This window comes from Ranitomeya imitator, chromosome 2 (genome assembly GCF_032444005.1).
Source record: "Ranitomeya imitator isolate aRanImi1 chromosome 2, aRanImi1.pri, whole genome shotgun sequence".
NCBI lineage: Eukaryota > Metazoa > Chordata > Amphibia > Anura > Dendrobatidae > Ranitomeya > Ranitomeya imitator.
Window position 1 is genome coordinate 30,509,504 of NC_091283.1, and position 25,657 is coordinate 30,535,160.

The 25,657-nt window shown below is 50.4% G+C and overlaps 1 protein-coding gene across 2 annotated transcripts; it reads right to left on the minus strand.

Annotated features, from left to right (window-relative positions):
- Positions 1 to 91: 91 nt before the first annotated feature.
- ATF6B (activating transcription factor 6 beta) lies at positions 92 to 24,917 on the minus strand. 2 transcript variants are annotated; one of them, XM_069746373.1, is made up of 17 exons: positions 24,838 to 24,917; positions 24,441 to 24,546; positions 22,312 to 22,397; positions 22,166 to 22,241; positions 20,160 to 20,242; positions 19,871 to 20,000; positions 18,234 to 18,407; positions 12,673 to 12,806; positions 6,915 to 7,100; positions 6,740 to 6,831; positions 6,445 to 6,603; positions 5,979 to 6,086; positions 4,611 to 4,701; positions 4,390 to 4,463; positions 3,677 to 3,788; positions 3,506 to 3,590; positions 92 to 1,883 (listed from the first exon to the last, which is right to left on the minus strand). In XM_069746373.1, the coding sequence occupies exons 2-17, from the start codon at positions 24,523 to 24,525 to the stop codon at positions 1,675 to 1,677; spliced, it is 1,884 nt and encodes a 627-aa protein (XP_069602474.1). In that variant the 5' UTR covers positions 24,526 to 24,546; positions 24,838 to 24,917; the 3' UTR covers positions 92 to 1,674. The 2 variants fall into 2 exon arrangements, with proteins under 2 accessions (XP_069602474.1, XP_069602473.1); XM_069746372.1 differs by having other exon boundaries at positions 24,827 to 24,905.
- Between the last annotated feature and the right edge of the window lie 740 nt (positions 24,918 to 25,657).

Here is a 25,657-nt window from a genome sequence, read left to right on the forward strand (position 1 = left end):
TGTGACTGGTACTGCAAGCTTCTTCCTAATCAACAGCGCTGGAAAACAATAAATGTCATCGTCGCACTCGTCCATGAATGAGACACAAAACTTGAGTTTTTCATGATTTATTATAAAAAAGAATGTCACCTTAACAAAATACAAAGTAAAGATTGCAGCTCCGGAGGATCGGCACGCGATGGGCTGCACGTCCCCCCGCACTCGCATCCTATGTGTCTTCAATAAAAGCAGCAGACTCTATAAACCCCCCGACAAACCTCGTATACAATATACAGACAAAGCCCCCATGAGACAGACGAGGGCACAGGGCAATGCTCAGGGTCCGGGCGCGACGTCCCACCCTTTTATATATTCGTTAGACCCTATATAATGGCTTAAAGGGGAAATCCACTGCAATCTTGCAAAATCAAGAGTGATGACAATTAAAGGGGCGCTTCCATCTTAGCCACTCATGGCAACACCTGTCTATATGCTGGAGGTGGCCGGGATCACTGACACCACTGAGCGGGGGGCAACTCTCATACAAATCAATGGGATTGAGCACAATCCCCCCCGGATATTTTGTACTCCTGACCACCCCCAGCATTTGCACAGGTACTCCTCCCAGCTCCATCATGAGTGGATGGGATGGAAATGCCCCTTTAATACAGAATTCTGCTCTCCGTCCTTCCAGGAGCTGTTTGCCCTCACTGTCCTGTTTGGTGGGGCCAGCAGGCAGCGGGGGTCCCCCTATATGTGGCTCTGGTTATGTGCGGGGGTCCGTCTTTACCTTTTATTTCTCTGTACACACAATGTCATATACATAGAACCTGAACATATGTACAGCGGGAGACGAGACCCTACAGAGACTTGTGCACACACACACCGACATCCCCTTATATACAGGCGTCCGATCATCCGGACTGTCCGATCATCCGGAATTCATTTTTTTTCCTTCATCACTGCAGAGGGACTACAACTCCCACACGTCATGTCTGCAGACGGTTTACGTCCTGGGTTGGATCCTTCTCCTGTTGGACGGCAGAAGCTTTGTGCGGCCCCCACGACATAAGCTCGGAGGACTGAGCCGGCATTTAGAGGGGTTCACTTTTTTTTCCCGTTTTTGCTTTAGGTACAAAATGTCAGTATCTAAAAGTTCATCACTGATTAGTAACGACGACCACAGATATTCTGCTCCACCCCATAGTGCGACCATGGAAGAGGCGCCATATTGTGTCCGTGGTCAGCGCCAATGGGAATCTATGGACTCTACCATGTGAGTGGGGGGATGGGGGTGGACGCGCTTCAGTTTATCTTAATGAACTATTTTGGGGGGAGGGGGGAGGAAATATAATTTAGATCACATAAAAAAAACACAGAAAAAAAACTAACAGAATAACAAAAAATAGAAATAGTGCATCGACCTTCATTTTTCCCTTTAGCTTCATGCCGTTAGTAGAACATAAAAACACACTGAATTGTGATTAAAGGAACACTCCGGCTGAGACGCCATGGCGGACCCTTAGGGGGCGGAGAATCCTTGTCATGCCCCGCCCCTTAAGGGCTGGTGTAAATTCGGCAGGGGGCCATCATCCGTCACCCCAGAATCCCACCCCATATATATCTGCATTATTACTTACACATCTTATATACATATATCTGTATTTACAGTATAAAACGCTGATCGCTGCCTCCTCAGTTCGGCCCGTCGGCCACTGACGTCTGGTCCTGAAGATAGAGGGACTGGTTCCCGCTTGCGCTCCCTTGCTGTGGAGGGGGCGTCCGGGGTGTGCGTAGTGAGGGGGGCACCGTGGACGACTTGATCTGGATCACCCTGGTGTCCATCACCTCGCAGTCTATCTGCATCATGGTCTCGTACCCCCGCGTGCTGTTATAGACGCTGTCTGCGAGGCACAAGGGTCAGATCGTCAGTAACCAAGCCCTGAGATGACGGCCTTAAAGGGGCTGTCCCCCCCGTAATAGACGACCACCATATGGGGCTTTCCCCGTAAGTCCCATAAACAATGAATCACATCAGATCTATCGTTCCAATCACATAGGAACCAACAGCGCCGAGTTCTCATGGTCGGCGGAGGTCCCGGTGGCAGGACCCCCAGCACTTACAATCACTAATGAAAGGAGAAGTAATCTTATAGGAATCCTATAGGAATATTTAGAATTTTCCAAAATACACATATCTGAATTTTTAATCCTTTGATTGGCGCAAGGCCGGCAAACCAGTCGGAATTTTGCTGAAGTTTTGGAGATCAAAAAATGATTAAAAAATGTATAATATAAAAATATATGTCATACTCATTTCCCCTCTCACCTGTCCTCGGCACCACAGCTCTCCAATGTGCCGGAAACACCGGCGAAGAGTGAAAAACGAAGAAGAGTGGGCGCCCCGGCAAGTGAGCGAACGACTGCGGCGGCAGGAGACAATCGAACTGGCGAGTGAGAGAACGACTGCGGCGGCAGGAGACAATCGAACTGGTAAGGGAGCGAACGACTGCGGCGGCAGGAGACAATCGAACTGGCAAGGGAGCGAACGACTGCGGCGGCAGGAGACAATCGAACTGGCAAGGGAGCGAACGACTGCGGCGGCAGGAGACAATCGAACTGGCAAGGGAGCGAACGACTGCGGCGGCAGGAGACAATTGAACTGGCGAGTGAGCGAACGACTGCGGCGGCAGGAGACAATCGAACTGGCAAGGGAGTGAACGACTGCGGCGGCAGGAGACAATCGAACTGGCGAGTGAGCGAACGACTGCGGTGGCAGGAGACAATCGAACTGGCAAGGGAGTGAACGACTGCGGCGGCAGGAGACAATCGAACTGGCAAGGGAGCGAACGACTGCGGAGGCAGGAGACAATCGAACTGGCAAGGGAGCGAACGACTGCGGAGGCAGGAGACAATCGAACTGGCAAGGGAGCGAACGACTGCGGAGGCAGGAGACAATCGAACTGGCAAGGGAGCGAACGACTGCGGCGAAACTGAGACAATTAAAACTTCCACCTTATATTCTAAGGTTTCGGTCACATTCCTTTACCTTCCTCAGATACATGAACTATGGGGGGTCCTGAGATTGGGGATCTGGAATTCAGGAACCAGGCTGTACAGAGCCCCACAAGATCTGACCCCAGTCTACAGTCTCAGTAGTCGGACCCCCACAGTTTACGTATCTGAGGAAGGTCAGGGAACGTGACCGAAACTTCTAACACTTTATTTGGATTGCCGAAAATAAAAATCATTTGATCGTTCATTGTAGTGAAGGGCAGGCACCACTTGTGAGTCACTGTCCAGGAGTGGAAGGAACGGGGGCAAGTTGAGTATATCTTATTGTTTTTTTAACCCCTTCCCTTATTTGAGTTCAGGAGTCCTTAGAGAATATCGAATTGGTTGTGTTATGGTAAATTGGGCTCAAATAAATTCGATATGAAACAAATTTCTCCGCCGTATTTTGTCAGATTCGCTCATCTCGCCTATTCTGTTCTACCCCTTTTTGGACACGCGTTTTAGGACTCACCGTTGACAGACATGGCCGGCATCACCAGGGACATCTTCGGACGTGACGTCTTATTGTGACTTATTGCTGGAAGCAGCAGGTGATCCTGAAAGACAGAGGATGGGAGTGATTGTGATGCCCCTGGGGCAGGACAGCAGCTCGTCCTCGCATCGTGCGAACCACTACACTGACCCTGCGGAATGAGACCACGTAGAACGTATCTTCCCGCCGTTCAATGGCGTCCATTAGAAAGTGATCGCTGGCCTCCTGGGGGCCGAACAGTTGCAGCGGAGAACTCTGTAACCTATGGGAATGATAGGACGGTCACTTCAAAAATGTAAGTTTCACAGCAGAACGGAGTGGATCACAGGGGGTCTTACATTCAGGACCCTCAGACATAAGCTGTAATCTGTAGAGGAACCTAAAACAAGTGCTCAGGTTTTCTTCAGCGCCCCCACAGGAGTAATGAAGTATTACACTGTGTGCACAGAAATCAATGGGAAGTTCTAGGAATACATGGACGCACCAGGTCCCCAGAGACAAACAGCAGCTGTTCTGTGCTCTGATGAATACATGATGGTCCTGAGTAACAGAATCCCCTTCCAACAAGATATTCATAACTGGGAGATGTAAAAAAGATCCCTTTAAGGAAATAGGAAAGAAATGCAAAATGCTGAGACATAGGGTGTAATGCAGAATAGACAGCCAGACGGGCGTGACGGCAGCACAGTCGGGGGGATTGGAGAGGCAGGTGTGGGATGGACAGAACAGGAGACACGAGGAAGAGACAGAGGTGGACAGCGGAGAACGCTCCCAACGGTGACGCCAGAACTAATATCGGAACAATGTGGATAATAGGAAGATGGACGGGAGGAGGAGAATCTGGAGAAAGTGAAGAGCCGGACCTGTGAGGCTGCAGTCTGGACATGTGAGCCGGCACCAGATCTGACAGCGCCATATTGTTCCTGATCAGCGGTTTCTGGAAGAGAAAACAACAGTGAAGTGTCTGACACAAGAGATCATACTAATCACTGATACTGCCAGAGCTTTACAATAAGGGAAGAAGTGAACACGGGAAAATGAGCAATGCCGGTAACATCCATCAGCCGCTCACTCGCACACAAACCTTTATTTTACGCTGTTTTTTCGGGATCTGCTTTCCCGTCTTCCTCTCATTCTGATGCCGGCGAACCCACAGGCTGAGCTCGTCCGCTAACCTGCACAGGAAACAGAAAGATGAGGACGATGAGGCTGTGGGAGAGCAACCCACGAGAGCTACAAAGTTGTGGGAGAGCGACCCATGAGAGCGGCAAGATTGTGGGAGAGCGACCCGCGAGGGTGACGAGGTTGTGGGAGAGGGACCCGCGAGGACGACGAGGTTGTGGGAGAGCAACCCGCGAGGGTGACGAGGTTGTGGGAGAGCAACCCGCGAGAGTGACGAGGTTGTGGGAGAGGGACCCGCGAGGACGACGAGGTTGTGGGAGAGCAACCCGCGAGGACGACGAGGTTGTGGGAGAGCAACCCGCGAGGGTGACGAGGTTGTGGGAGAACAACCCGCGAGGGTGACGAGGTTGTGGGAGAGCGAGCCGCGAGGACGACGAGGTCGTGGGAGACCGACACGCGAGGGTGACGAGGTTGTGGGAGAGCGACCCGCGAGGGCGACGGAGTGGTGGAAGAGTGACCAGCGAGGGCGACGAGGTTGTAGGAGACAGACCAGCGAGGGCGACGAGGTTGTAGGAGACAGACCCGCGAGGGAGACAAGGTTGTGGGAGAGCGACCCGCGAGGACGACGAGGTTGTGGGAGACCGACCCGCGAGGGTGACGGAGTGGTGGGAGAGCGACCCGCGAGGGCGACGAGGTTGGGGGAGAGCGACCCGCGAGGGCGACGAGGTTGTGGGAGAGCGACCCGCGAGGGCAACGAGGTTGTGGGAGAGCGACCTGCGAGGGCGACGAGGTTGTGGGAGACTGACCAGTGAGGAGGATATGCAGATCAACATGTGAGGACGAGGAGGATACAGAGAGGATGAGGAGGATATGGTAAGGACGAGGAGGTTATGGAGACCGACTGGTGAGGACATGAAAACCAAACAGTGCTACTCATCAAATTACTACACTGTGAAACCAGAACCAAAAATGAGGAAAAATGGACTCTTAGAGTGGGGTTGTCTCAAAGAAAGTGTTTGTCCTCGCCATAAAAGCAGCAATAGATCAGGGGCGGTCTTTTCCATTCACACCATTATTTGACCCAGTTACTAAACTCTTCCCTTACACCTTCCCCTTAAGAGAAGAAAGGAGGAGCTCTCCTGGGGCAGGAATATGATGGCAACAGTCCCGGAATAGTCCTGACACAAGACCCCAAACTATGGTGAAACTTGACAAAATCCCTGGCTCTGACCTCGGGAGATCCCCGTGTACGCAGCCCCACTGCTCCCCGCGTCTTAGACGTGGACTACGAGGTAACGACAGATATAATAATCAACGACGCGGCACCTACCGGAGCGACTCTGTGCGGTTGAAGTGTCTGCAGTCCGAGGAGAGGAAGAGCTGGTCCAGGTCCCGAACCATTAAGTGCTTGACGTTTGCCAGCGACCCCGACGAGTTACTGAGAAGACGACACGAATATCTAAGACTTCATAAATATCAACACTAAAGAACAATGAATGATTCTCCCTAATACATCAGCCGACATAGCTCAGGCCTCGTTGCCCCACGTCTGACTCTCGCGTCCCCACATCTGACCCCGCAGCCACCACATCTCACCCCAGCGGGCCCCCACGTCTCACAACAGCAGCCCCCACGTCTGACCACGCGGGCCCCACGTCGCGGTCCCCCACGTCTAACCCCAGCGGGCCCCCACGTCTGGACCCCAGCGGGCCCCCACATCACCTCCGCGGCCCCCACATCTGACCCTGCGGCCCCCACGTCTGACCCTGCGGCGTGAACTCGCCGTTGCTTCTTACCTGAATGAGCTTTTGCGTTTGGCGGGATGAGGCGCGTAGTATTTTGGTCTTGGGGGATCAGACGAATCCTCTTTATTGTTGAAAGTCAGCAAGTTGCGGCCGCTGTAGGAAACCTCCGGACTCTTCATCGTCTCCTCCGCCATATTGTTACGAGTCACACTGGACAGAAAGAGACAATGTCCCATCCGTTATACTTCTATTAATGCCTAGAAAATTCACTGGGGGCGCTCTAACCACCCCGAGTCTATGTGCGGTTGACAAGTGACCCGCTATCTCAGGGGCTGCGCACGCTCACCTGGTGGGCCCGTAATTGAATGCAATGAAGAGTAGGACCACCATGATGCAGACGACCTTCCGATTGTTGGTGGAGCCGCGGAGCGACGAGTTCTGCAATAAATCATAAAGTAGGAGGGGTGAGGAGCAGAAACTTATATTAATGATTTCCCCGACACTTCACGGCGTCCGCTCACCTCCCTCATCAGATGCTGCACAGTTTCCCGCAGCTCTCGGTTCTCTCGGCGGGCGATCTCAAGGTGTCTTTCCGTCTCCTGCAGTTTTGCCTCGAGACTCTGGACGTATTCCTTCTTCTTCCTCCGTGACTGACATGCAGATTCACGGTTTTTAATCATGCGCTGCTGTCTCTTTAAGAGCTTTGGCTTAAAAAGGGGGGGTATTGTGGATTATAATTGAGAAGGAAGAGGGAGGGGGGTCACATAAAAGAAAGATAACTCGGTATATAAATATAAAGAGATAAAGACGAGCTATAGTCATTTGTATAAAAGGAGCTCCCCCTAGTGGTGACTGCAGACAGAATCTTATGTATCTCTGTATACAGGGAGCTCCCCCTAGTGGTGGCTGCAGACAGGATCTATCATGTATCTCTGTATACAGGGAGCTCCCCCTAGTGGTGACTGCAGACAGGATCTTATCATGTATCTCTGTATACAGGGAGCTCCCCCTAGTGGTGGCTGCAGACAGGATCTTATCATGTATCTCTGTATACAGGGAGCTCCCCCTAGTGGTGGCTGCAGACAGGATCTTATCATGTATCTCTGTATACAGGGAGCTCCCTCTAGTGGTGGCTGTAGACAGGATCTTATCATGTATCTCTGTATACAGGGAGCTCCCTCTAGTGGTGGCTGCAGACAGGATCTTATGTATCTCTGTATACAGGGAGCTCCCCCTAGCGGTGACTGCAGACAGGATCTTATGTATCTCTGTATACAGGGAGCTCCCCCTAGTGGTGGCTGCAGACAGGATCTTATCATGTATCTCTGTATACAGGGAGCTCCCCCTAGTGGTGGCTGCAGACAGGATCTTATCATGTATCTCTGTATACAGGGAGCTCCCCCTAGTGGTGGCTGCAGACAGGATCTTATCATGTATCTCTGTATACAGGGAGCTCCCCCTAGTGGTGGCTGCAGACAGGATCTTATCATGTATCTCTATATACAGGGAGCTCCCCCTAGTGGTGACTGCAGACAGGATCTTATCATGTATCTCTGTATGCAGGGAGCTCCCCCTAGTGGTGGCTGCAGACAGGATCTTATCATGTATCTCTGTATACAGGGAGCTCCCCCTTGTGGTGACTGCAGACAGGATATTATCATGTATCTCTGTATACAGGGAGCTCCCCCTAGTGGTGGCTGCAGACAGGATCTTATGCATCTCTGTATACAGGGAGCTCCCCCTAGTGGTGGCTGCAGACAGTATCTTATGTATCTCTGTATACAGGGAGCTCCCCCTATTGGTGGCTGCAGACAGAATCTTATGTATCTCTGTATACAGGGAGCTCCCCCTAGTGGTGGCTGCAGACAGAATCTTATGTATCTCTCTATACAGGGAGCTCCCCCTAGTGGTGACTGCAGACAGGATCTTATCATGTATCTCTGTATACAGGGAGCTCCCCCTAGTGGTGACTGCAGACAGGATCTTATCATGTATCTCTGCATTAAGGGAGCTCCCTCTAGTGGTGCCTGCAGACAGGATCTTATCATGTATCTCTCTATACAGGGAGCTCCCCTAGTGGTGGCTGCAGACAGGATCTTATCATGTATCTCTATATACAGGGAGCTCCCCCTAGTGGTGGCTGCAGACAGGATCTTACCATGTATCTCTGTATACAGGGAGCTCCCTCTAGTGGTGGCTGCAGACAGGATCTTATCATGTATCTCTGTATACAGGGAGCTCCCCCTAGTGGTGGCTGCAGACAGAATCTTATCATGTATCTCTGTATACAGGGAGCACCCCCTAGTGGTGACTGCAGACAGAATCTTATCATGTATCTGTATACAGGGAGCTCCCCCTAGAGGTGGCTGCAGACAGGATCTTACCATGTATCTCTGTATACAGAGAGCTCCCCCTAGTGGTGGCTGCAGACAGGATCTTATCATGTATCTCTGTATACAGGGAGCTCCCCCTAGTGGTGGCTGCAGACAGGATCTTACCATGTATCTCTGTATACAGAGAGCTCCCCCTAGTGGTGGCTGCAGACAGGATCTTATGTATCTCTGTATACAGGGAGCTCCCCCTAGTGGTGGCTGCAGACAGGATCTTATCATGTATCTCTGTATACAGGGAGCTCCCCCTAGTGGTGGCTGCAGACAGGATCTTATCATGTATCTCTGTATACAGGGAGCTCCCCCTAGTGGTGGCTGCAGACAGGATCTTATCATGTATCTCTGTATACAGGGAGCTCCCCCTAGTGGTGGCTGCAGACAGAATCTTATCATGTATCTCTGTATACAGGGAGCACCCCCTAGTGGTGACTGCAGACAGAATCTTATCACGTATCTGTATACAGGGAGCTCCCCCTAGTGGTGGCTGCAGACAGGATCTTATCATGTATCTCTGTATACAGGGAGCTCCCCCTAGTGGTGGCTGCAGACAGGATCTTATCATGTATCTCTGTATACAGGGAGCTCCCCCTAGTGGTGACTGCAGACAGGATCTTATCATGTATCTCTGTATACAGGGAGCTCCCCCTAGTGGTGGCTGCAGACAGAATCTTATCATGTATCTCTGTATACAGGGAGCTCCCCCTAGTGGTGACTGCAGACAGGATCTTATCATGTATCTCTGTATACAGGGAGCTCCCCCTAGTGGTGGCTGCAGACAGGATCTTATCATGTATCTCTGTATACAGGGAGCTCCCCCTAGTGGTGACTGCAGACAGGATATTATCATGTATCTCTGTATACAGGGAGCTCCCCCTAGTGGTGGCTGCAGACAGAATCTTATCATGTATCTCTGTATACAGGGAGCTCTCCCTAGTGGTGGCTGCAGACAGGATCTTATCATGTATCTCTGTATACAGGGAGCTCTCCCTAGTGGTGGCTACAGACAGGATCTTATCATGTATCTCTGTATACAGGGAGCTCTCCCTAGTGGTGGCTGCAGACAGGATCTTATCATGTATCTCTGTATACAGGGAGCTCCCCCTAGTGGTGGCTGCAGACAGGATCTTATCATGTATCTCTGTATACAGGGAGCTCCCCCTAGTGGTGGCTGCAGACAGGATCTTATCATGTATCTCTATATACAGGGAGCTCCCCCTAGTGGTGGCTGCAGACAGGATCTTATGCATCTCTGTATACAGGGAGCTCCCCCTAGTGGTGGCTGCAGACAGGATCTTATCATGTATCTCTGTATACAGGGAGCTCCCTCTAGTGGTGACTGCAGACAGGATCTTATCATGTATCTCTGTATACAGGGAGCTCCCCCTAGTGGTGGCTGCAGACAGGATCTTATCATGTATCTCTGTATACAGGGAGCTCCCCCTAGTGGTGACTGCAGACAGGATCTTATCATGTATCTCTGTATACAGGGAGCTCCCCCTAGTGGTGGCTGCAGACAGGATCTTATCATGTATCTCTGTATACAGGGAGCTCCCCCTAGTGGTGGCTGCAGACAGGATCTTATCATGTATCTCTGTATACAGGGAGCTCCCCCTAGTGGTGGCTGCAGACAGGATCTTATCATGTATCTCTATATACAGGGAGCTCCCCCTAGTGGTGGCTGCAGACAGGATCTTATGCATCTCTGTATACAGGGAGCTCCCCCTAGTGGTGGCTGCAGACAAGATCTTATCATGTTTCTCTGTATACAGGGAGCTCCCCCTAGTGGTGGCTGCAGACAGGATCTTATCATGTATCTCTGTATACAGGGAGCTCCCGCTAGTGGTGGCTGCAGACAGGACCTTATGTATCTCTGTATACAGGGAGCTCCCCCTAGTGGTGGCTGCAGACAAGATCTTATCATGTTTCTCTGTATACAGTGAGCTCCCCCTAGTGGTAACTGCAGAGAGGATCTTATATATCTCTGTATACAGGGAGCTCCGCCTAGTGGTGGCTGCAGACAGGATCTCATCATGTATCTCTGTATACAGGGAGCTCCCCCTAGTGGTGGCTGCAGACAGGATCTTATCATGTATCTCTGTATACAGGGAGCTCCCCCTAGTGGTGGCTGCAGACAGGATCTTATTATGTATCTCTGTATACAGGGAGCTCCCCCTAGTGGTGGCTGCAGACAGCATCTTATCATGTATCTCTGTATACAGGGAGCTCCCCCTAGTGGTGGCTGCAGACAGGATCTTATTATGTATCTCTGTATACAGGGAGCTCCCCCTAGTGGTGACTGCAGACAGAATCTTATCATGTATCTCTGTATACAGGGAGCTCCCCCTAGTGGTGGCTGCAGGCAGGATCTTATCATGTATCTCTGTATACAGGGAGCTCCCCCTAGTGGTGGCTGCAGACAGGATCTTATGTATCTCTATACAGGGAGCTCCCCCTAGTGGTGACTGCAGACAGGATCTTATGTATCTCTGTATACAGGGAGCTCTCCCTAGTGGTGGCTGCAGACAGGATCTTATCATGTATCTCTGTATACAGGGAGCTCCCCCTAATGGTGACTGCAGACAGGATCTTATGTATCTCTATACAGGGAGCTCCCCCTAGTGGTGACTGCAGACAGGATCTTATGTATCTCTGTATACAGGGAGCTCCCCCTAGTGGTGGCTGCAGACAGGATCTTATCATGTATCTCTGTATACAGGGAGCTCCCCCTAGTGGTGGCTGCAGACAGAATATTATCATGTATCTCTGTATACAGGAAGCTCTGCCTAGTGATGGCTGCAGGCAGGATCTTATCATGTATCTCTCTATACAGGGAGCTCCCCCTAGTGGTGGCTGCAGACAGGATCTTATCATGTATCTCTGTATACAGGGAGCTCCCCCTAGTGGTGACGGCAGACAGGATCTTATCATGTATCTCTGTATACAGGGAGCTCCCCCTAGTGGTGGCTGCAGACAGGATCTTATCATGTATCTCTGTATACAGGGAGCTCCCCCTAGTGGTGGCTGCAGACAGGATCTTATCATGTATCTCTGTATACAGGGAGCTCCCCCTAGTGGTGGCTGCAGACAGGATCTTATCATGTATCTCTGTATACAGGGAGCTCCCCCTAGTGGTGGCTGCAGACAGGATCTTATCATGTATCTCTGTATACAGGGAGCTCCCCCTAGTGGTGACTGCAGACAGGATCTTATCATGTATCTCTGTATACAGGGAGCTCCCCCTAGTGGTGGCTGCAGACAGGATCTTATCATGTATCTCTGTATACAGGGAGCTCCCCCTAGTGGTGGCTGCAGACAGGATCTTATCATGTATCTCTGTATACAGGGAGCTCCCCCTAGTGGTGACTGCAGGCAGGATCTTATCATGTATCTCTGTATATAGGGAGCTCCCCCTAGTGGTGGCTGCAGACAGGATCTTATCATGTATCTCTGTATACAGGGTGCTCCCCCTAGTGGTGACTGCAGACAGGATCTTATGTATCTCTGTATACAGGGAGCTCCCCCTAGTGGTGACTGCAGGCAGGATCTTATCATGTATCTCTGTATACAGGGAGCTCCTCCTAGTGGTGACTGCAGACAGGATCTTATCATGTATCTCTGTATACAGGGAGCTCCCCCTAGTGGTGGCTGCAGACAGGATCTTATCATGTATCTCTGTATACAGGGAGCTCCCCCTAGTGGTGGCTGCAGGCAGGATCTTATCATGTATCTCTGTATACAGGGAGCTCCCCCTAGTGGTGGCTGCAGAGAGGATCTTATCATGTATCTCTGTATACAGGGAGCTCCCCCTAGTGGTGGCTGCTGACAGATTAATTTAATGAAAAAAAATTTTTTTTAATGATTTTACAAGGTGTAACCTTGAAAGACTCACATCCACCTCGGCCGGGCTGCTTTTGCCAGTAGTCGGGGCAGGCACAATGGTCTTGGCTTCATGTTTAACAGGTGATGTCACGGTCCCCCCGCTCTGCACTGTCATGAGCTGAGACACCATCACTGGTGTGGAGGCTGAAGAGATGAAGGAGAAGGGCGATACAGATCAACAGACGGCGTTATATACCGGAGACATTGGTCATCACAGAGCAAGAAGGTGACCGGTGAAGAAATGGTTAAGAATGGGCTGCAAAGTCACATTCAGTGACAAAAGTGGAGACAACGACTCTCCGCCTGCTATACCTTCCCATTTCCAGGAGGAGTAACAGAGGCACGCCATAATGCAGCACTGTACGATACATGGTGTGATCCCACGACGATACAGGAGAGAATCGGGAGAGCCGAGCCCATGACTTATGATCCGCAGGTGACGATCCTGGCCGGGAAGTGAGGATGTGACACCATTAGGGGATTAGAGGGGTAGCAGGAGGGGAGCGGAGTCAGGACGGGGGGCCGGGGTATCTGCAGGAAGCAGTAATTATTGGAAGTCTATGAGGAGGCTTATAATCACAGGGGGAGGCTCGTTACCAAACTCTTCTAATCAGGCATGAAATTACCGAGCCATGTAATAACCAGGAACATCTGTGGCCGATCCCCGGACTATGCTGCATTGTGGACGGTGCGCCCTCAGAGAAGACGATCCCCCGCGGGGGGCGAGAGGCTGCACATAATGAGACTATACAGGAATCTGCGGCCATGGCTAGTGGCGTATTCCTGAGCAGCCACGGGACAGCGACAGGACTGGCCCACCGCGCTCTGCCCCACCTCACGGAGAGCACAGGGCCTGGATGATTCTAGCTCAAAGGGACGGCTATTTCCATCTTGTACGTTCATGGTATATTTACCCTAAAGATGGGCTTTAAATGGGGCTCTTAAAGGGATTGTCAGGGATCAAGAAACAGCGATTCACCAGGGAAGGATAACATAATAAATCTGCTGCAAGCGACTGGTTGCAGCAGTCACATGAGCAGTGTTCTGGAGGTGCTGCAGCTCTTATTAAAGTGAATGTGATCTTCGGTACTGAGAACGGCCACTACACAGCTCTGTATACTGTGCACATCCGGCCTGCTAACAGCAGACCTTAAAATAGCTGTACAACTGCTCAAAGGATTGATCACGTTTTCTATTGATAAAGACCGATGCATTGAGGGAGCTTAGGTGACATTTACATTCAGCAATAATGTCACCTAAGCTCCCTCAATGAACTGCTGTCAAAAGAAAACCTATGTTTTAGCTGAAAATAGCTGATCAGCGGAGGTACCGGGGGCTGGACCGTCATATACAAGTCCTAAACAGTTACTATGACATTTAGAGAGGATTTTAAAGGATCAGTTCAGGTTTTTAGCTGTTAAAGGGGTTGTTCAGGACCGAGGTCCAACACCCGACACTTCTGCTGATCATCTGTTTGCAGCTTTTCTATTGACAGTAGTTCACTGAGGGAGCTTAGGTGACATTATAGCCATCTGTAAATGTCACCTAAGCTCCCTCATTGCACTGCTGTCATTAGGAAACCTGTTTGTTTAGCTTTAGACATGACGAGAGCAGAAAGCCACTGTGTGACTGGGGGAGCGAGGCGACAAAAGGTATAGCAGCGTCTTCAGGTCACTCGCCTGTACGGCCCACCGAATCTCAGAAGAACATTTTCACAATGATGGAGGCGAGCCATGGATCCCGTCCTGAGTAGCCAGGAGACGAGCGCAGCTCTGGAGCCGCCAATCAGTGAAGTAAGTGTCTTGGTAGGAAGAAATAATGATGTCCTGCCAACAATGAAATCATTGTATAGCGAGCAGATCCGGACACACTGGAGGTTGTTTGTTAGTAGCTGGAATGTAGGGGCCTCCGCACACAATCCAGGAGAAGGGGGCCTCCGCCAGAACGCAGCGCAGGCGCTACCGAGGAGCAGCGCCGGGACCCCCGACAGGAGCAATAAACCTAAGTGCTGGGAGCTCCTGGGAGGCGCCGCCGCCCAGCAACGCACGTGGCAGGTCGCCCTCTGGTGGCAGCTGCTAGAAACACAGCTCACTCTTCATTTCTTGTTACTTTTTGTTATCTTATGCAGTTTGCCGTCTTGGACAAGTAATTTTATTATATGTTTAAAAATCAGACATTTGCAGATGATAACATCGAATACGTTAGATTGGGAAAAGGGGGTGAACGCAAATGTGTGTAACTTTTTTTTACTAATTTTCACTTTATTTCTCCCCAGGGGACTGCGACCTTCAATTGTTCGATCGCTGGGGATATAAACTGCGAAACAACAACATGACATTAGAGTTGGCTATTAGGGGAGTACAAAGATGGCGGTGACGGGGGTCTCACGTAAGCCCCCGGCTGTGATGGTTACATAGCTTATCCATCCCTGGGCCCCAATCTCAGCCATTTGTTGTCAGAGATGGAGAGCGGCATCAGAATGGTTAAACAATTTCCGATTTTGGGTCTTCGTTTTCCCTCCCCAGAGCCATGGGTGTAGTTTTTCTGTCTCTATAGCTGTATGAGGCTTGTTTTTTTTGCGGGATGAGTTGCACTTTTGAACGACACCTTTCAATTTACCCCACAGTGCACTGAAAAACGGGAAAACAATTCCAAATGGGGAGAAATTGTGAAAAAAACAGCAATTCTGACATTGCATTTCGGGAATTGTTTTTACGGTGTACATTTATTGGTCGGAGTGACCGTACAATATGATTCTGCTCATCAGTATGATTACGGCGATACCAAACATGTCCAGACATTTTATTATTTCAGTGCGGAAAAAAATCCCCTCCCCAAAAAAATGTTTTTTAGGGGGTTGAGTCGCCATGTTCCAAGACCTATAACGCTTTCATTTTTTGGGCAATGGAGCCGTGTGATGGTGCATTTGCTTCAGGATGAGACGACTGTTCTATTGATACTGGTTTGGTATCAGCATTTTTTGTGGAATTACAGCAACCCCCAAAAAATGTAATTTTGGCATTCTAGATATTCTTCCATCTACGGAGTTTACCGATGGGCTAAATTATTTGTATACACTGCTCAGAAAAATAAAGGGAACACTAAAACCCCACATCCTAGATATCACTGAATGAAATATTCCAGTTGTAAATCTTTATTCATTACATAGTGGAATGTGTTGAGAACAATAAAACCTAAAAAATATCAATGTAAATCACAGCTAATATCCCACGGAGGTCTGGAGTTGGAATGATGCTCAAAATCAAAGTGGAAAAGTTACAGGCTGATTCAACTTCAGTGGAAATACCTCAAGACAAGGAAATGATGCTCAGTAGTGTGTGTGGCCTCCACATGCCTGTATGACCTCCCTACAATGCCTGGGCATGCTCCTGATGAGGCGGCAGATGGTCTCCTGAGGGATCTCATCCCAGACCTGGACTAAAGCATCCGCCAACTCTTGGACAGTGTGTGGTGCAATGTGACGTTGGTGGATGATGCGAGACATGATGTCCCAGATGTGTTCAATTGGATTCAGGTCTGGGGAACGGGCGGGCCATAGCTTCAATGCCTTCATCTTGCAGGAACTGCTGACACACTCCAGCCACATGAGGTCTGGCATTGTCCTGCATTAGGAGGAACCCAGGGCCAACCGCACCAGCATATGGTCTCACAAGGGGTCTGAGGATCTCATCTCGGTACCTAATGGCAGTCAGGCTACCTCTGGCGAGCACATGGAGGGCTGTGCGGCCCTCCAAAGAAATGCCACCCCACACCATTACTGACCCACTGCCAAACCGGTCATGCTGAAGGATGTTGCAGGCAGCAGATCGCTCTCCACGGCGTCTCCAGACTCTGTCACGTCTGTCATATGTGCTCAGTGTGAACCTGCTTTCATCTGTGAAGAGCACAGGGCACCAGTGGTGAATTTGCCAATCCTGGGGTTCTGTGGCAAATGCCAAGCGACCTGCACGGTGTTGGGCTGTGAGCACAACCCCCATCTGTGGACGTCGGGCACTCAGATCATTCTCATGGAGTCTGTTTCTAACCGTTTGTGCAGACACATGCACATTTGTGGCCTGCTGGAGGTAATTTTGCAGGGCTCTGGCAGTGCTCCTCCTGTTCCACCTTGCACAGCTCGCATTGATGTGCCATCCTGGATGAGCTGCACTACCTGAGCCACTTGGGTGGGTTGTAGAGTCCGTCTCATGCTACCACAAGTGTGAAAGCACAACCAACATTCAAAAGTGACCAAAACATCAGCCAGAAAGCATTGGTACTGAGATGTGGTCTGTGGTCCCCACCTGCAGAACCGCTCCTTTATTGAGGGGGTCTTGATAATTGCCAATAATTTCCATCTGTTGTCTATTCCATTTGCACAACAGCATGTGAAATTGATTGTCAGTCAGCGTTGCTTCCTAAGTGGACAGTTGGATTTCACAGAAGTTTGATTTACTTGGAGTTATAATCTGTTGTTTAAGCGTTCCCTTTATTTTTTTTGAGCAGTGTATTTTGCCCCATCGGACTTTTGTGAACGCGATAATGCCTCATAAGTGGATTTTCTTTTAACATCTTTATGTTTAATAGGGGAAAAGGGAGGTGATGTGAAATTATTTTTACATTTTTTTTTTTTAAATTGATTGTTCTGACATCGTCTGATCGCTTGTGCTATACACACATCACTTCTTTTTTTAGTTTTTGGTTACACTAAATCCCATACTACCCCAATAAAACCCCGGCCAAGTATTCTCTGCTGCTCTCTGGTGTCAGCCTCCGTCTCATGACCTCAGTCACATTTTATATTTCTCACCCAAACATTGAAACTTTATTTCTTGCTAATCCAGATTGCCAACTATGTTGTTTTGCCGGTGGCTCCTGCAGGCAGATTTCTGGCATTATGTGCCACAACCGGAGTCCTGCTCTCTGCACTGGGCTGTACACGGCCGCATTCTGCTACGGCCTTTCCTGTGCATTTCTGAAAATGGTTCAATGCCGATATCAAGGGGGAAAACTAACATGGCTCTCCTCCTTTGAAAGCTGCGCCACCTCTGTCTGCAGGTTGTGTTTAGCTTTGCAGCCGAGATGGACAACCCCATTACTGGGAATGGCACCAATAAAAGGAAAAAAGGCATTTCTGTATGTAGGGCTGGGAATAAAAAGCTGGGCTCATACGGTCAGGAGTATTCAGCCCTTCAGTCTTTCATCAGTAAAAAATGGCTGATAACAGAGAATATCATGCATTAACCGGATTTAGAAGCTGCAGTAGTGCCCCCTCCTGGTTTCCAAGAGCTACTGCAGGTTACAAATGGTTAATGTCATGCATTAGATCCAGCCAGTCAATTGGCTCCAGATGTAATGCAGTACTACAGATGGCTGACCGTGGACTCCAGCAGAACACGCACTCCTCATAGAGGGTCCCGAGCAGGGCAGCGCCCGGGATGATATCCTAATAGCACTTATGACCTCACTGAGGAACAGCGAATCAGATGCAATCCCCAGTGATCCGGCATCCGCCCCCCTGTCCTGGGGATGTGGGGGTCCCTGCACCGTGAGAACAGCCGGGTGAGCTTTTACCTGTGAGAGTGGGCACTATAGCGGGCGGAGGCGCGCTGGTCACCGGCTGCAGGATGATGGTGTGTGGGGCGCTGCTGGGAGCTGCGGCTGGTTTGGCCCCTGGTGCAGGTCTCGGTTGTAAGGCCGGTTTCTTGGAAATAGAGACGCTGGACTTGGGGAGACATCCGGGCTGAGCTACAAGAAAGCAATGACAGGGAGTAATATCAGTCCTGAGAATATAGCGAGAAAAAGAAAAAAAAATCACTGGCACAGCAGCTCCATTATTAGATCCACAGCGCCATAGCCAGAGTGCTATCACCAGTTGGCCAAAGACCAGTACCCAGAGCCGCAGCGTCGTACTAGAGCAGTCACCAGAGCTGCAGCGCCATCGCCACAGCACCATAACCTGACCAGAGCCGCAGCGTCGCACTACAGTGGCGTCACCAGAGACACAGTGTTGTAGCCAGAGCTGCAGCGCCATCATCAGAGTGCCATCGCCAAAGCACCATCACCTGAGTCAGAGAGCCACCGCGCCGTCACCAGAGAGCCGTACCCAGAGCCACAGCGCCGTCACCAGAGAGCCGTACCCAGAGCCACAGCGCCGTCACCAGAGAGCCGTACCCAGAGCCACAGCGCCGTCACCAGAGAGCCGTACCCAGAGCCACAGCGCCGTCACCAGAGAGCCGTACCCAGAGCCACAGCGCCGTCACCAGAGAGCCGTACCCAGAGCCACAGCGCCGTCACCAGAGAGCCGTACCCAGAGCCACAGCGCCGTCACCAGAGAGCCGTACCCAGAGCCACAGCGCCGTCACCAGAGAGCCGTACCCAGAGCCACAGCGCCGTCACCAGAGAGCCGTACCCAGAGCCACAGCGCCGTCACCAGAGAGCCGTACCCAGAGCCACAGCGCCGTCACCAGAGAGCCATACCCAGAGCCACAGCGCAGTCACCAGAGAGCCGTACCCAGAGCCACAGCGCCGTCACCAGAGAGCCGTACCCAGAGCCACAGCGCAGTCACCAGAGAGCCGTACCCAGAGCCACAGCGCCGTCACCAGAGAACCGTACCCAGAGGCGCAGCGCAGTCACCAGAGAGCCGTACCCAGAGCCACAGCGCTGTCACCAGAGAGCCGTACCCAGAGCCACACGATCTCCTGGTTTATGCTGAACACTATGTCTTTCTCTTTCTCCGGGGTGTACTGATTACTGGCGGAGGACGTGTCCCTGCGCCCTTTTATAAAATAACCCCGCAGCCTCTGCTCCTATAACTCATCTCATGCCATTCCTCCGTTTCTCCTCCTGGAAACACACGCACAAATCCACTAGCTGGAGCGGTGTCCATACACTGCCAATCACTGATTACAAGGTCAGGAATAACGGAGGAGTGAAACCAATAAAGATCCCGAATTGTTATTTCACAGGAAACATTAATCTGTACTAAAACTGACAAAAATCAGGAAGGGTGATGGGTCCTATATATAAAGAGACAGCGCAAGATTATTATTAGAAGCAGAGCCACTGTTGTCTACAGGCCATTTCTGGTACTGCATACCAGTCTCATGTAAGTTAATGCAGTATCATACCCATGGCCAGGTGTGGCGCTGTACCCCTCCATCTCGGCACAGCAGGACATATGACGATCTCGTAGATACAATGCCCTCACCTGTGGACGTCACTGGCAGCAGAGTTATTTGCAGAGCGCTGCACGGAGCAGGAGGCGCCTCCAGGCTTGTACATGGGGGTGATGGCGGCAGCTCCACCTTCACGGAGGTCCCGGAGTCTCCTAGAGAGGACTGTGCACAAAGACATTCACAATATCCGGAGCAGAAACTAGAACATGCAGGGAATTATGGGGGAGATAAGCGGCGCACAGCCACCGCCGGAGACAAGGCGGGACATGAGTGCCACCACCGCAGGCAGGAGATCTACGGCCCTAGTAATAATGTACTCACCATGTAGAGGCCGTCACAGGAGGAGGAGGAATCACAGGAGGATGACGAGAAGGGGGACACCGGCTCTGTCTTCACTAAGAGATCTAAAGGGAAACAGGGATTCCTTGTAAGCACGGGACCACCAATGCCACAGAGCGGGGTCCCTAATATTCAGCTATACACACAAGTCATAAGGACCGCATTTATCCTAGTGGCACTGTCCCTTTAAATATCCATTCCAGATGGGGTTCATTTCTGCAAGGCATCCTAGTTCTTATCTTTAACAATATTAATTTTCCCCTCAAAGACCCCATTAAAGTGGACTTTTCCCCTCAAGGAAAACAAATACAAAATTCTCCAATAAACATAAAATTAGGAAAACTGAAAAAAACTCCTGTGCAATTTAGTGATGAAAGCTTTGACGAAGGAGGAAGAATAAGAAGGGGCTCTCTGTAGGCTCACTATTTTGACAGCCATTTGAGGCTTCTCATGTTCTGCCAGATTAACCCTTTAAAAGCAGCCATGTCCTGTTCTGCCAGATTAACCCTTTAGAAGCAGCCATGTCCTGTTCTGCCAGATTAACCCTTTAGAAGCAGCCATGTCCTGTTCTGCCAGATTAACCCTTTAGAAGCAGCTATGTCCTGTTCTGCCAGATTAACCCTTTAGAAGCAGCTATGTCCTGTTCTGTCAGATTAACCCTTTAGAAGCAGCTATGTCCTGGTCTGTCAGATTAAACCTTTAGATGAAGCTGTATCTTCCTTATCGGGGCTGTATAATACACAGAGACATCGTATTACATAGCTGAATAATAATAATTTTGCATTAAGCAAAGTTTCTCCTCCTGGCAGGAGGCGAGGCAAGTTTCCACCCGATTTTGCATTTTTGCCTGGTCACAGAACATAGGGATGCATAGAAGATCTTTGTCAGATATTATCTCTTGCGGAAATTTAGGGGAAAAGTAGGTGAATTAATTCTTCCATTGTATTCTATGGAGAAGCAAGTTGAAAAATGGTGAAGAAGGCCGAATCCTGCCAGATCTGAGCAGAGGATGCTTTATAAACAGCACCCCCTCACACTTGATAAGCTTTGTAACAAAAAAAAACAAAATTTAGATCCATAAAACATCTCCAAGGAGGGCACATTCACCTCCCCACACAGAACATCAGAGAGAAAGAGCTTACACTTCTTTGACGAAGAACCATATTGAACATATACAGTGAAGAAAACTAATCAAATCACAGGAAGCTCCAGCTTCAAACATCTTTTGAAGCAGGGACTGCCTGCGGTGACCAAATGGATAAAGCAGGATATCTACTGTAGGGAAAAGTCAGAAAGTCTGAGGTTTGTAAATTCATGAGGCAGTGAAGTGGGATATCTAACACCTTTAGAGGTAACCGGACATTATGCGACTAGACAGTTAGGTGCCAGTGGTCAGATAATCACGATAAAAAATATGACGACAATATGGAATGCTTGCGATCTTCAGGGGCAGAGATATCCTGGCAGTTAGGAATCTCATAATTTTCTGAAACTGAAGCCACATCACATAATGTGACCCACTTGGGATGTGTGGGTGGAACTTAGGTTCTGATAAAAAGACAACGCAAATTATGATCTGTTTAATGTCGGAAGATACATTGCCGTGTAGGCTTGATCCACGCTCACCAGACTTTACCCAACCAAAGTGCTCCCCTTCTCTCTGTGATCAGTGTTTAAGAAGTTTCTTTTGTTAATCCTTTTTTTATTTTATGTAATTGTATGTGCGGTATTATTTTCTCCCCTTTATAAAAAATATACAAAAGATTTTACAAAACACTGCCTACCTTTCTGGATTAAATATACATTTTAATAGCGGTTCCTTTTGTTCTGTAAACCGCACCCTGAAACTGTAACAGGTGTACAATCGGCAGGTATAAACGATGGGTGGTGGAAGCTAATAATCTTTCTTGGGTTATTGTGGAGTTGGCAGTGACCCTACCGAGGTGTGTATGTATGTATATATATATATATATATTTATTACACTCACCGGATAAGTTGATGCTGTGGATTTCATCCAGAGATGAGGACACGGAACACGACTCTACGTCCATCTGGTTGTCATACTGGGGAGAGGAGAGAAGTGATGTAGAAGATGCAAAGGGACAAGTGCCAAAACGGCAGGGGGTCACTTACCAGATGTAGAGGATAAGATCCGAACCCGGATGGAAACAGGTCGCCATAGTCGTCTGACACGTCGGAGTAACCGTACAGGCCTGCATCTGAGAAACAACGAAAACGTAAGAGGCCTCATCCACCACAACGGTCTACAAGTAATCAACGTAACAAATGGCGCCGCCATAAGTAGAGAGACGGATGGACCACGTGATGAAAGTGGAGGACTCCACTGCCAGGTTCTAATTCCCACATGGGACAACCCCTTTAAGAGGGCCACCCACACCAAGACGGCTCAAACACAGGTGCTTCTACCAGCAAGGCTTCACTGACCAAATTGCTACTATAAGCAAATTAGGGACGGGCGGTCAATTTACCAAAGCCGGGCGGAGAGAAGTGAGAGGGAAGCCCCCGCAGACCTCTCCCTGAAGTACAATATGTGTCACCGGGAGAACGCCTGCATGACGGGAGGACGCCTCCACAACGGGAGTATGCCTCCACAACGAGAGAACGGCTTAACGGGAGTACGCCTCCACAACCGGAGAACGCCTCCACAACCGGAGAACGCCTCCACAACCGGAGAACGCCTCCACAACCGGAGTACTCCTCCACAACCGGAGTACGCCTCAACAATGCGAGAACGCCTCCACAACCGGAGAACGCCTCCACAACCGGAGTACTCCTCCACAACCGGAGTACTCCTCCACAACCGGAGTACGCCTCAACAAGGCGAGAACGCCTCCACAACGCGAGAACGCCTCGACAACGGGAGAACGCCTCCACAACGGGAGAACGCCTCGACAACGGGAGTACGCCTCGACAACGGGAGTACGCCTCGACAACGCGAGAACGCCTCCACAACGGGAGAACGCCTCCACAAAGGGAGAACGCCTCCACAAAGGGAGAACGCCTCCACAACGGGAGAACGCCTCCACAACGGGAGAACGCCTCCACAACGGGAGAACGCCTCCACAACGGGAGAACGCCTCCACAACCGGAGTACGTCTCCACAACCGGAGTACGCCTCCACAACCGCAGAACGCCTCCACAACCGCAGAACGCCTCCACAACCGGAGAACGCCTCCACAACCGGAGAACGCCTCCACAACCGCAGAACGCCTCCACAACGGGAGAACGCCTCCACAACCGGAGTACGCCTCCACAACCGGAGTACGGCTCCACAACGGGAGAACGCCTCCATACACGGAGCGCCAGTGTGCAGCATTGTCCTTGAGGTTTACATAAACTAAAGTCACCCAGAAATGATTCAGAGATTGAGCGGAGCGGCTCTAAAGGGGTCGTCCATCGGCAGTCCGATCATGCTATATTTTCACGGATCGGACCCCTGCAGCTGCACAGAACGTGATTGTCGGTAACATCCATTACAGTAAGAAAACCGCACACCGGTCACTGAAATAACCTGCATAAGCCGCCACAGTCCTGAGGTTTCATTGTCCCCCTCACACAGATACAAGACCCCCTGTGCCAGATGCAGTAAATCTCCTGAGACACGGCTCGCGTCGGCTTTCTTTCCTCCACATTCAGTGTGGTACACACCGTGATCACAAACAACACAGTGACTACTTTTCACCCTATCAACAGGCGACTGATTACAAGTCTGCAGCCTCCCGTGATGCTGATTACAGGAAGCACCGGTCCTTACGGCCATATTATCTAGGGGCGCCATTACTTTTATCCAGAACATCTTTTTTTCCCTCTGAGCCGGCGATCGCTTCATCGCTCGTACTATACACGGTAACACCCCAGCACCGCAGTATATACGCCGCCCCTCTATGGAGGCACAGAAGTGATGGGGGCTTCCAGTAGACCCCAAACTGCTATAAGAACCCTTTGGCGCCCTGGAGATTGTGATAAGTCGCTGGAGATCTGACCGCCGGGACCCCCAGATTCCGAGAACGGGGGCTGCACATGCGGTACGGGACTGATGGAGGAGGCGGAGCGCTGTTCTGCCCGATCTCCGGCCCCGCGGACAGTACCGCCACACACTGCCGGGATAACGCCTCTGCTCAGGTCTACACTGGAGGGCGCCGTGCTGTAGCCCCCCGGTCATCCCCTTCTGGCGGCTCTGTGGCCATTTCCCCGATATGTTCAGCCACGTGGCGCTCCGCACAGGTATATGGCGTATATACCCCAGTCCTCGCTGGTCAGCAGGTTGTCGGCACAGAACTTGGAGTCCAGGTCGTTGAGCAGCAGGTCCGTCGCCATGGTGACCATCTCTCGCGGCGACCTCGGCGCCTGTAGGGAGAAACACAAGGCGTGAGGGCGACAGGAAACAAACATGGCGGCCTGTCAGACATTACTATAGGGGTGAGAAGACTAAAATCACGTGACTGGAGAACTACAAGTCGCCAACACACAGGGTCACTGGGATTGTACAGCATGGCCAATCTGTGAGGGGTCTGCTCGGCCTGGGTGACGTCACTTCCCATGAAACTCCACGTTATGACGTCAGTTTGTAAAAAAAAAGATGCAGTCCACATGGAGGCGGTACCGCAGGACGCAGTCACATCATTACCCGGTGCTCACCGATGCTAGGAAGACACCGCAGCCACAGCCAGGAAGTGTAAGGTCACAGACACACGTTTCCACCAATCACTGCTCACGACCGTAAGGGTTCAGCCAATCAGTGTAGGAGAAAGCAATTGTCCCGCCTCCTCCAGGTATTAACCGATTATCAATAGAGGGAGACAGTGCGGAGGTGCTGGCCAATCAGCTGCTACAAACGACTTGAGTGTCGTGCAGGTAAGCCAATAAGATACAGGAAAGGAGTGGCCCAATAGAAAGTGGAAAGTACCTTCCCGCTGTTATCCGATTGGACAGAAAGGAAGAGTCATCATTTGACAGAAGACCCAAGATGCAGTGCTGTTTGGCGCATGCGCTGTAATGTGAGCTCAGGGGTGTCGGGAGTTGTAGTTTACTGAGAATAGAGAAATGCTACTGATAAAAGCTAAACGAGAAACCGTCATTACTGTATATTTGTTATTACATCAATAGTGCACGTGACAATAAGCAACTTTATAATATATCTTATCACAGACATCTGCTTCTTTCTCTCCAGATTGCGGAGCTAGGAGATGACAGTCGGTGCTGGTAAGGTTGTATGTGACCAGCTGCAGAATGTCTGTGCCGAGCGCCACAGTTTACCCCGTACTCTGCAATACTATGTTATCACAGAAGGAGCCTGGACGATCGCAGGGTCAGTTCTCCAAAGGGGACTAATAAAATAAATAACAAGTGTAAAAAAAAAAAAAAAAAGATCAACTTTCCCCCTTTTTCCTCCCATTAAGAAAAGAGAAATGTAAAAAATACACAAATGTTGTATCAACTCGTTTATAAAACGCCGATG

Bases quoted from the DNA above. Each gene is read 5' to 3' on its own strand.
- ATF6B (XM_069746373.1), bottom strand. From the start codon at position 24,525: ATGGTCACCATGGCGACGGACCTGCTGCTCAACGACCTGGACTCCAAG. The intron at 22,242-22,311 runs GTAAGTGACCCC...TCCTCTCCCCAG, and splicing joins GATCTTATCCTCTACATCTG to TATGACAACCAGATGGACGT. The intron at 6,832-6,914 runs GTGAGCGGACGC...GATTTATTGCAG, and splicing joins TGCAGCATCTGATGAGGGAG to AACTCGTCGCTCCGCGGCTC.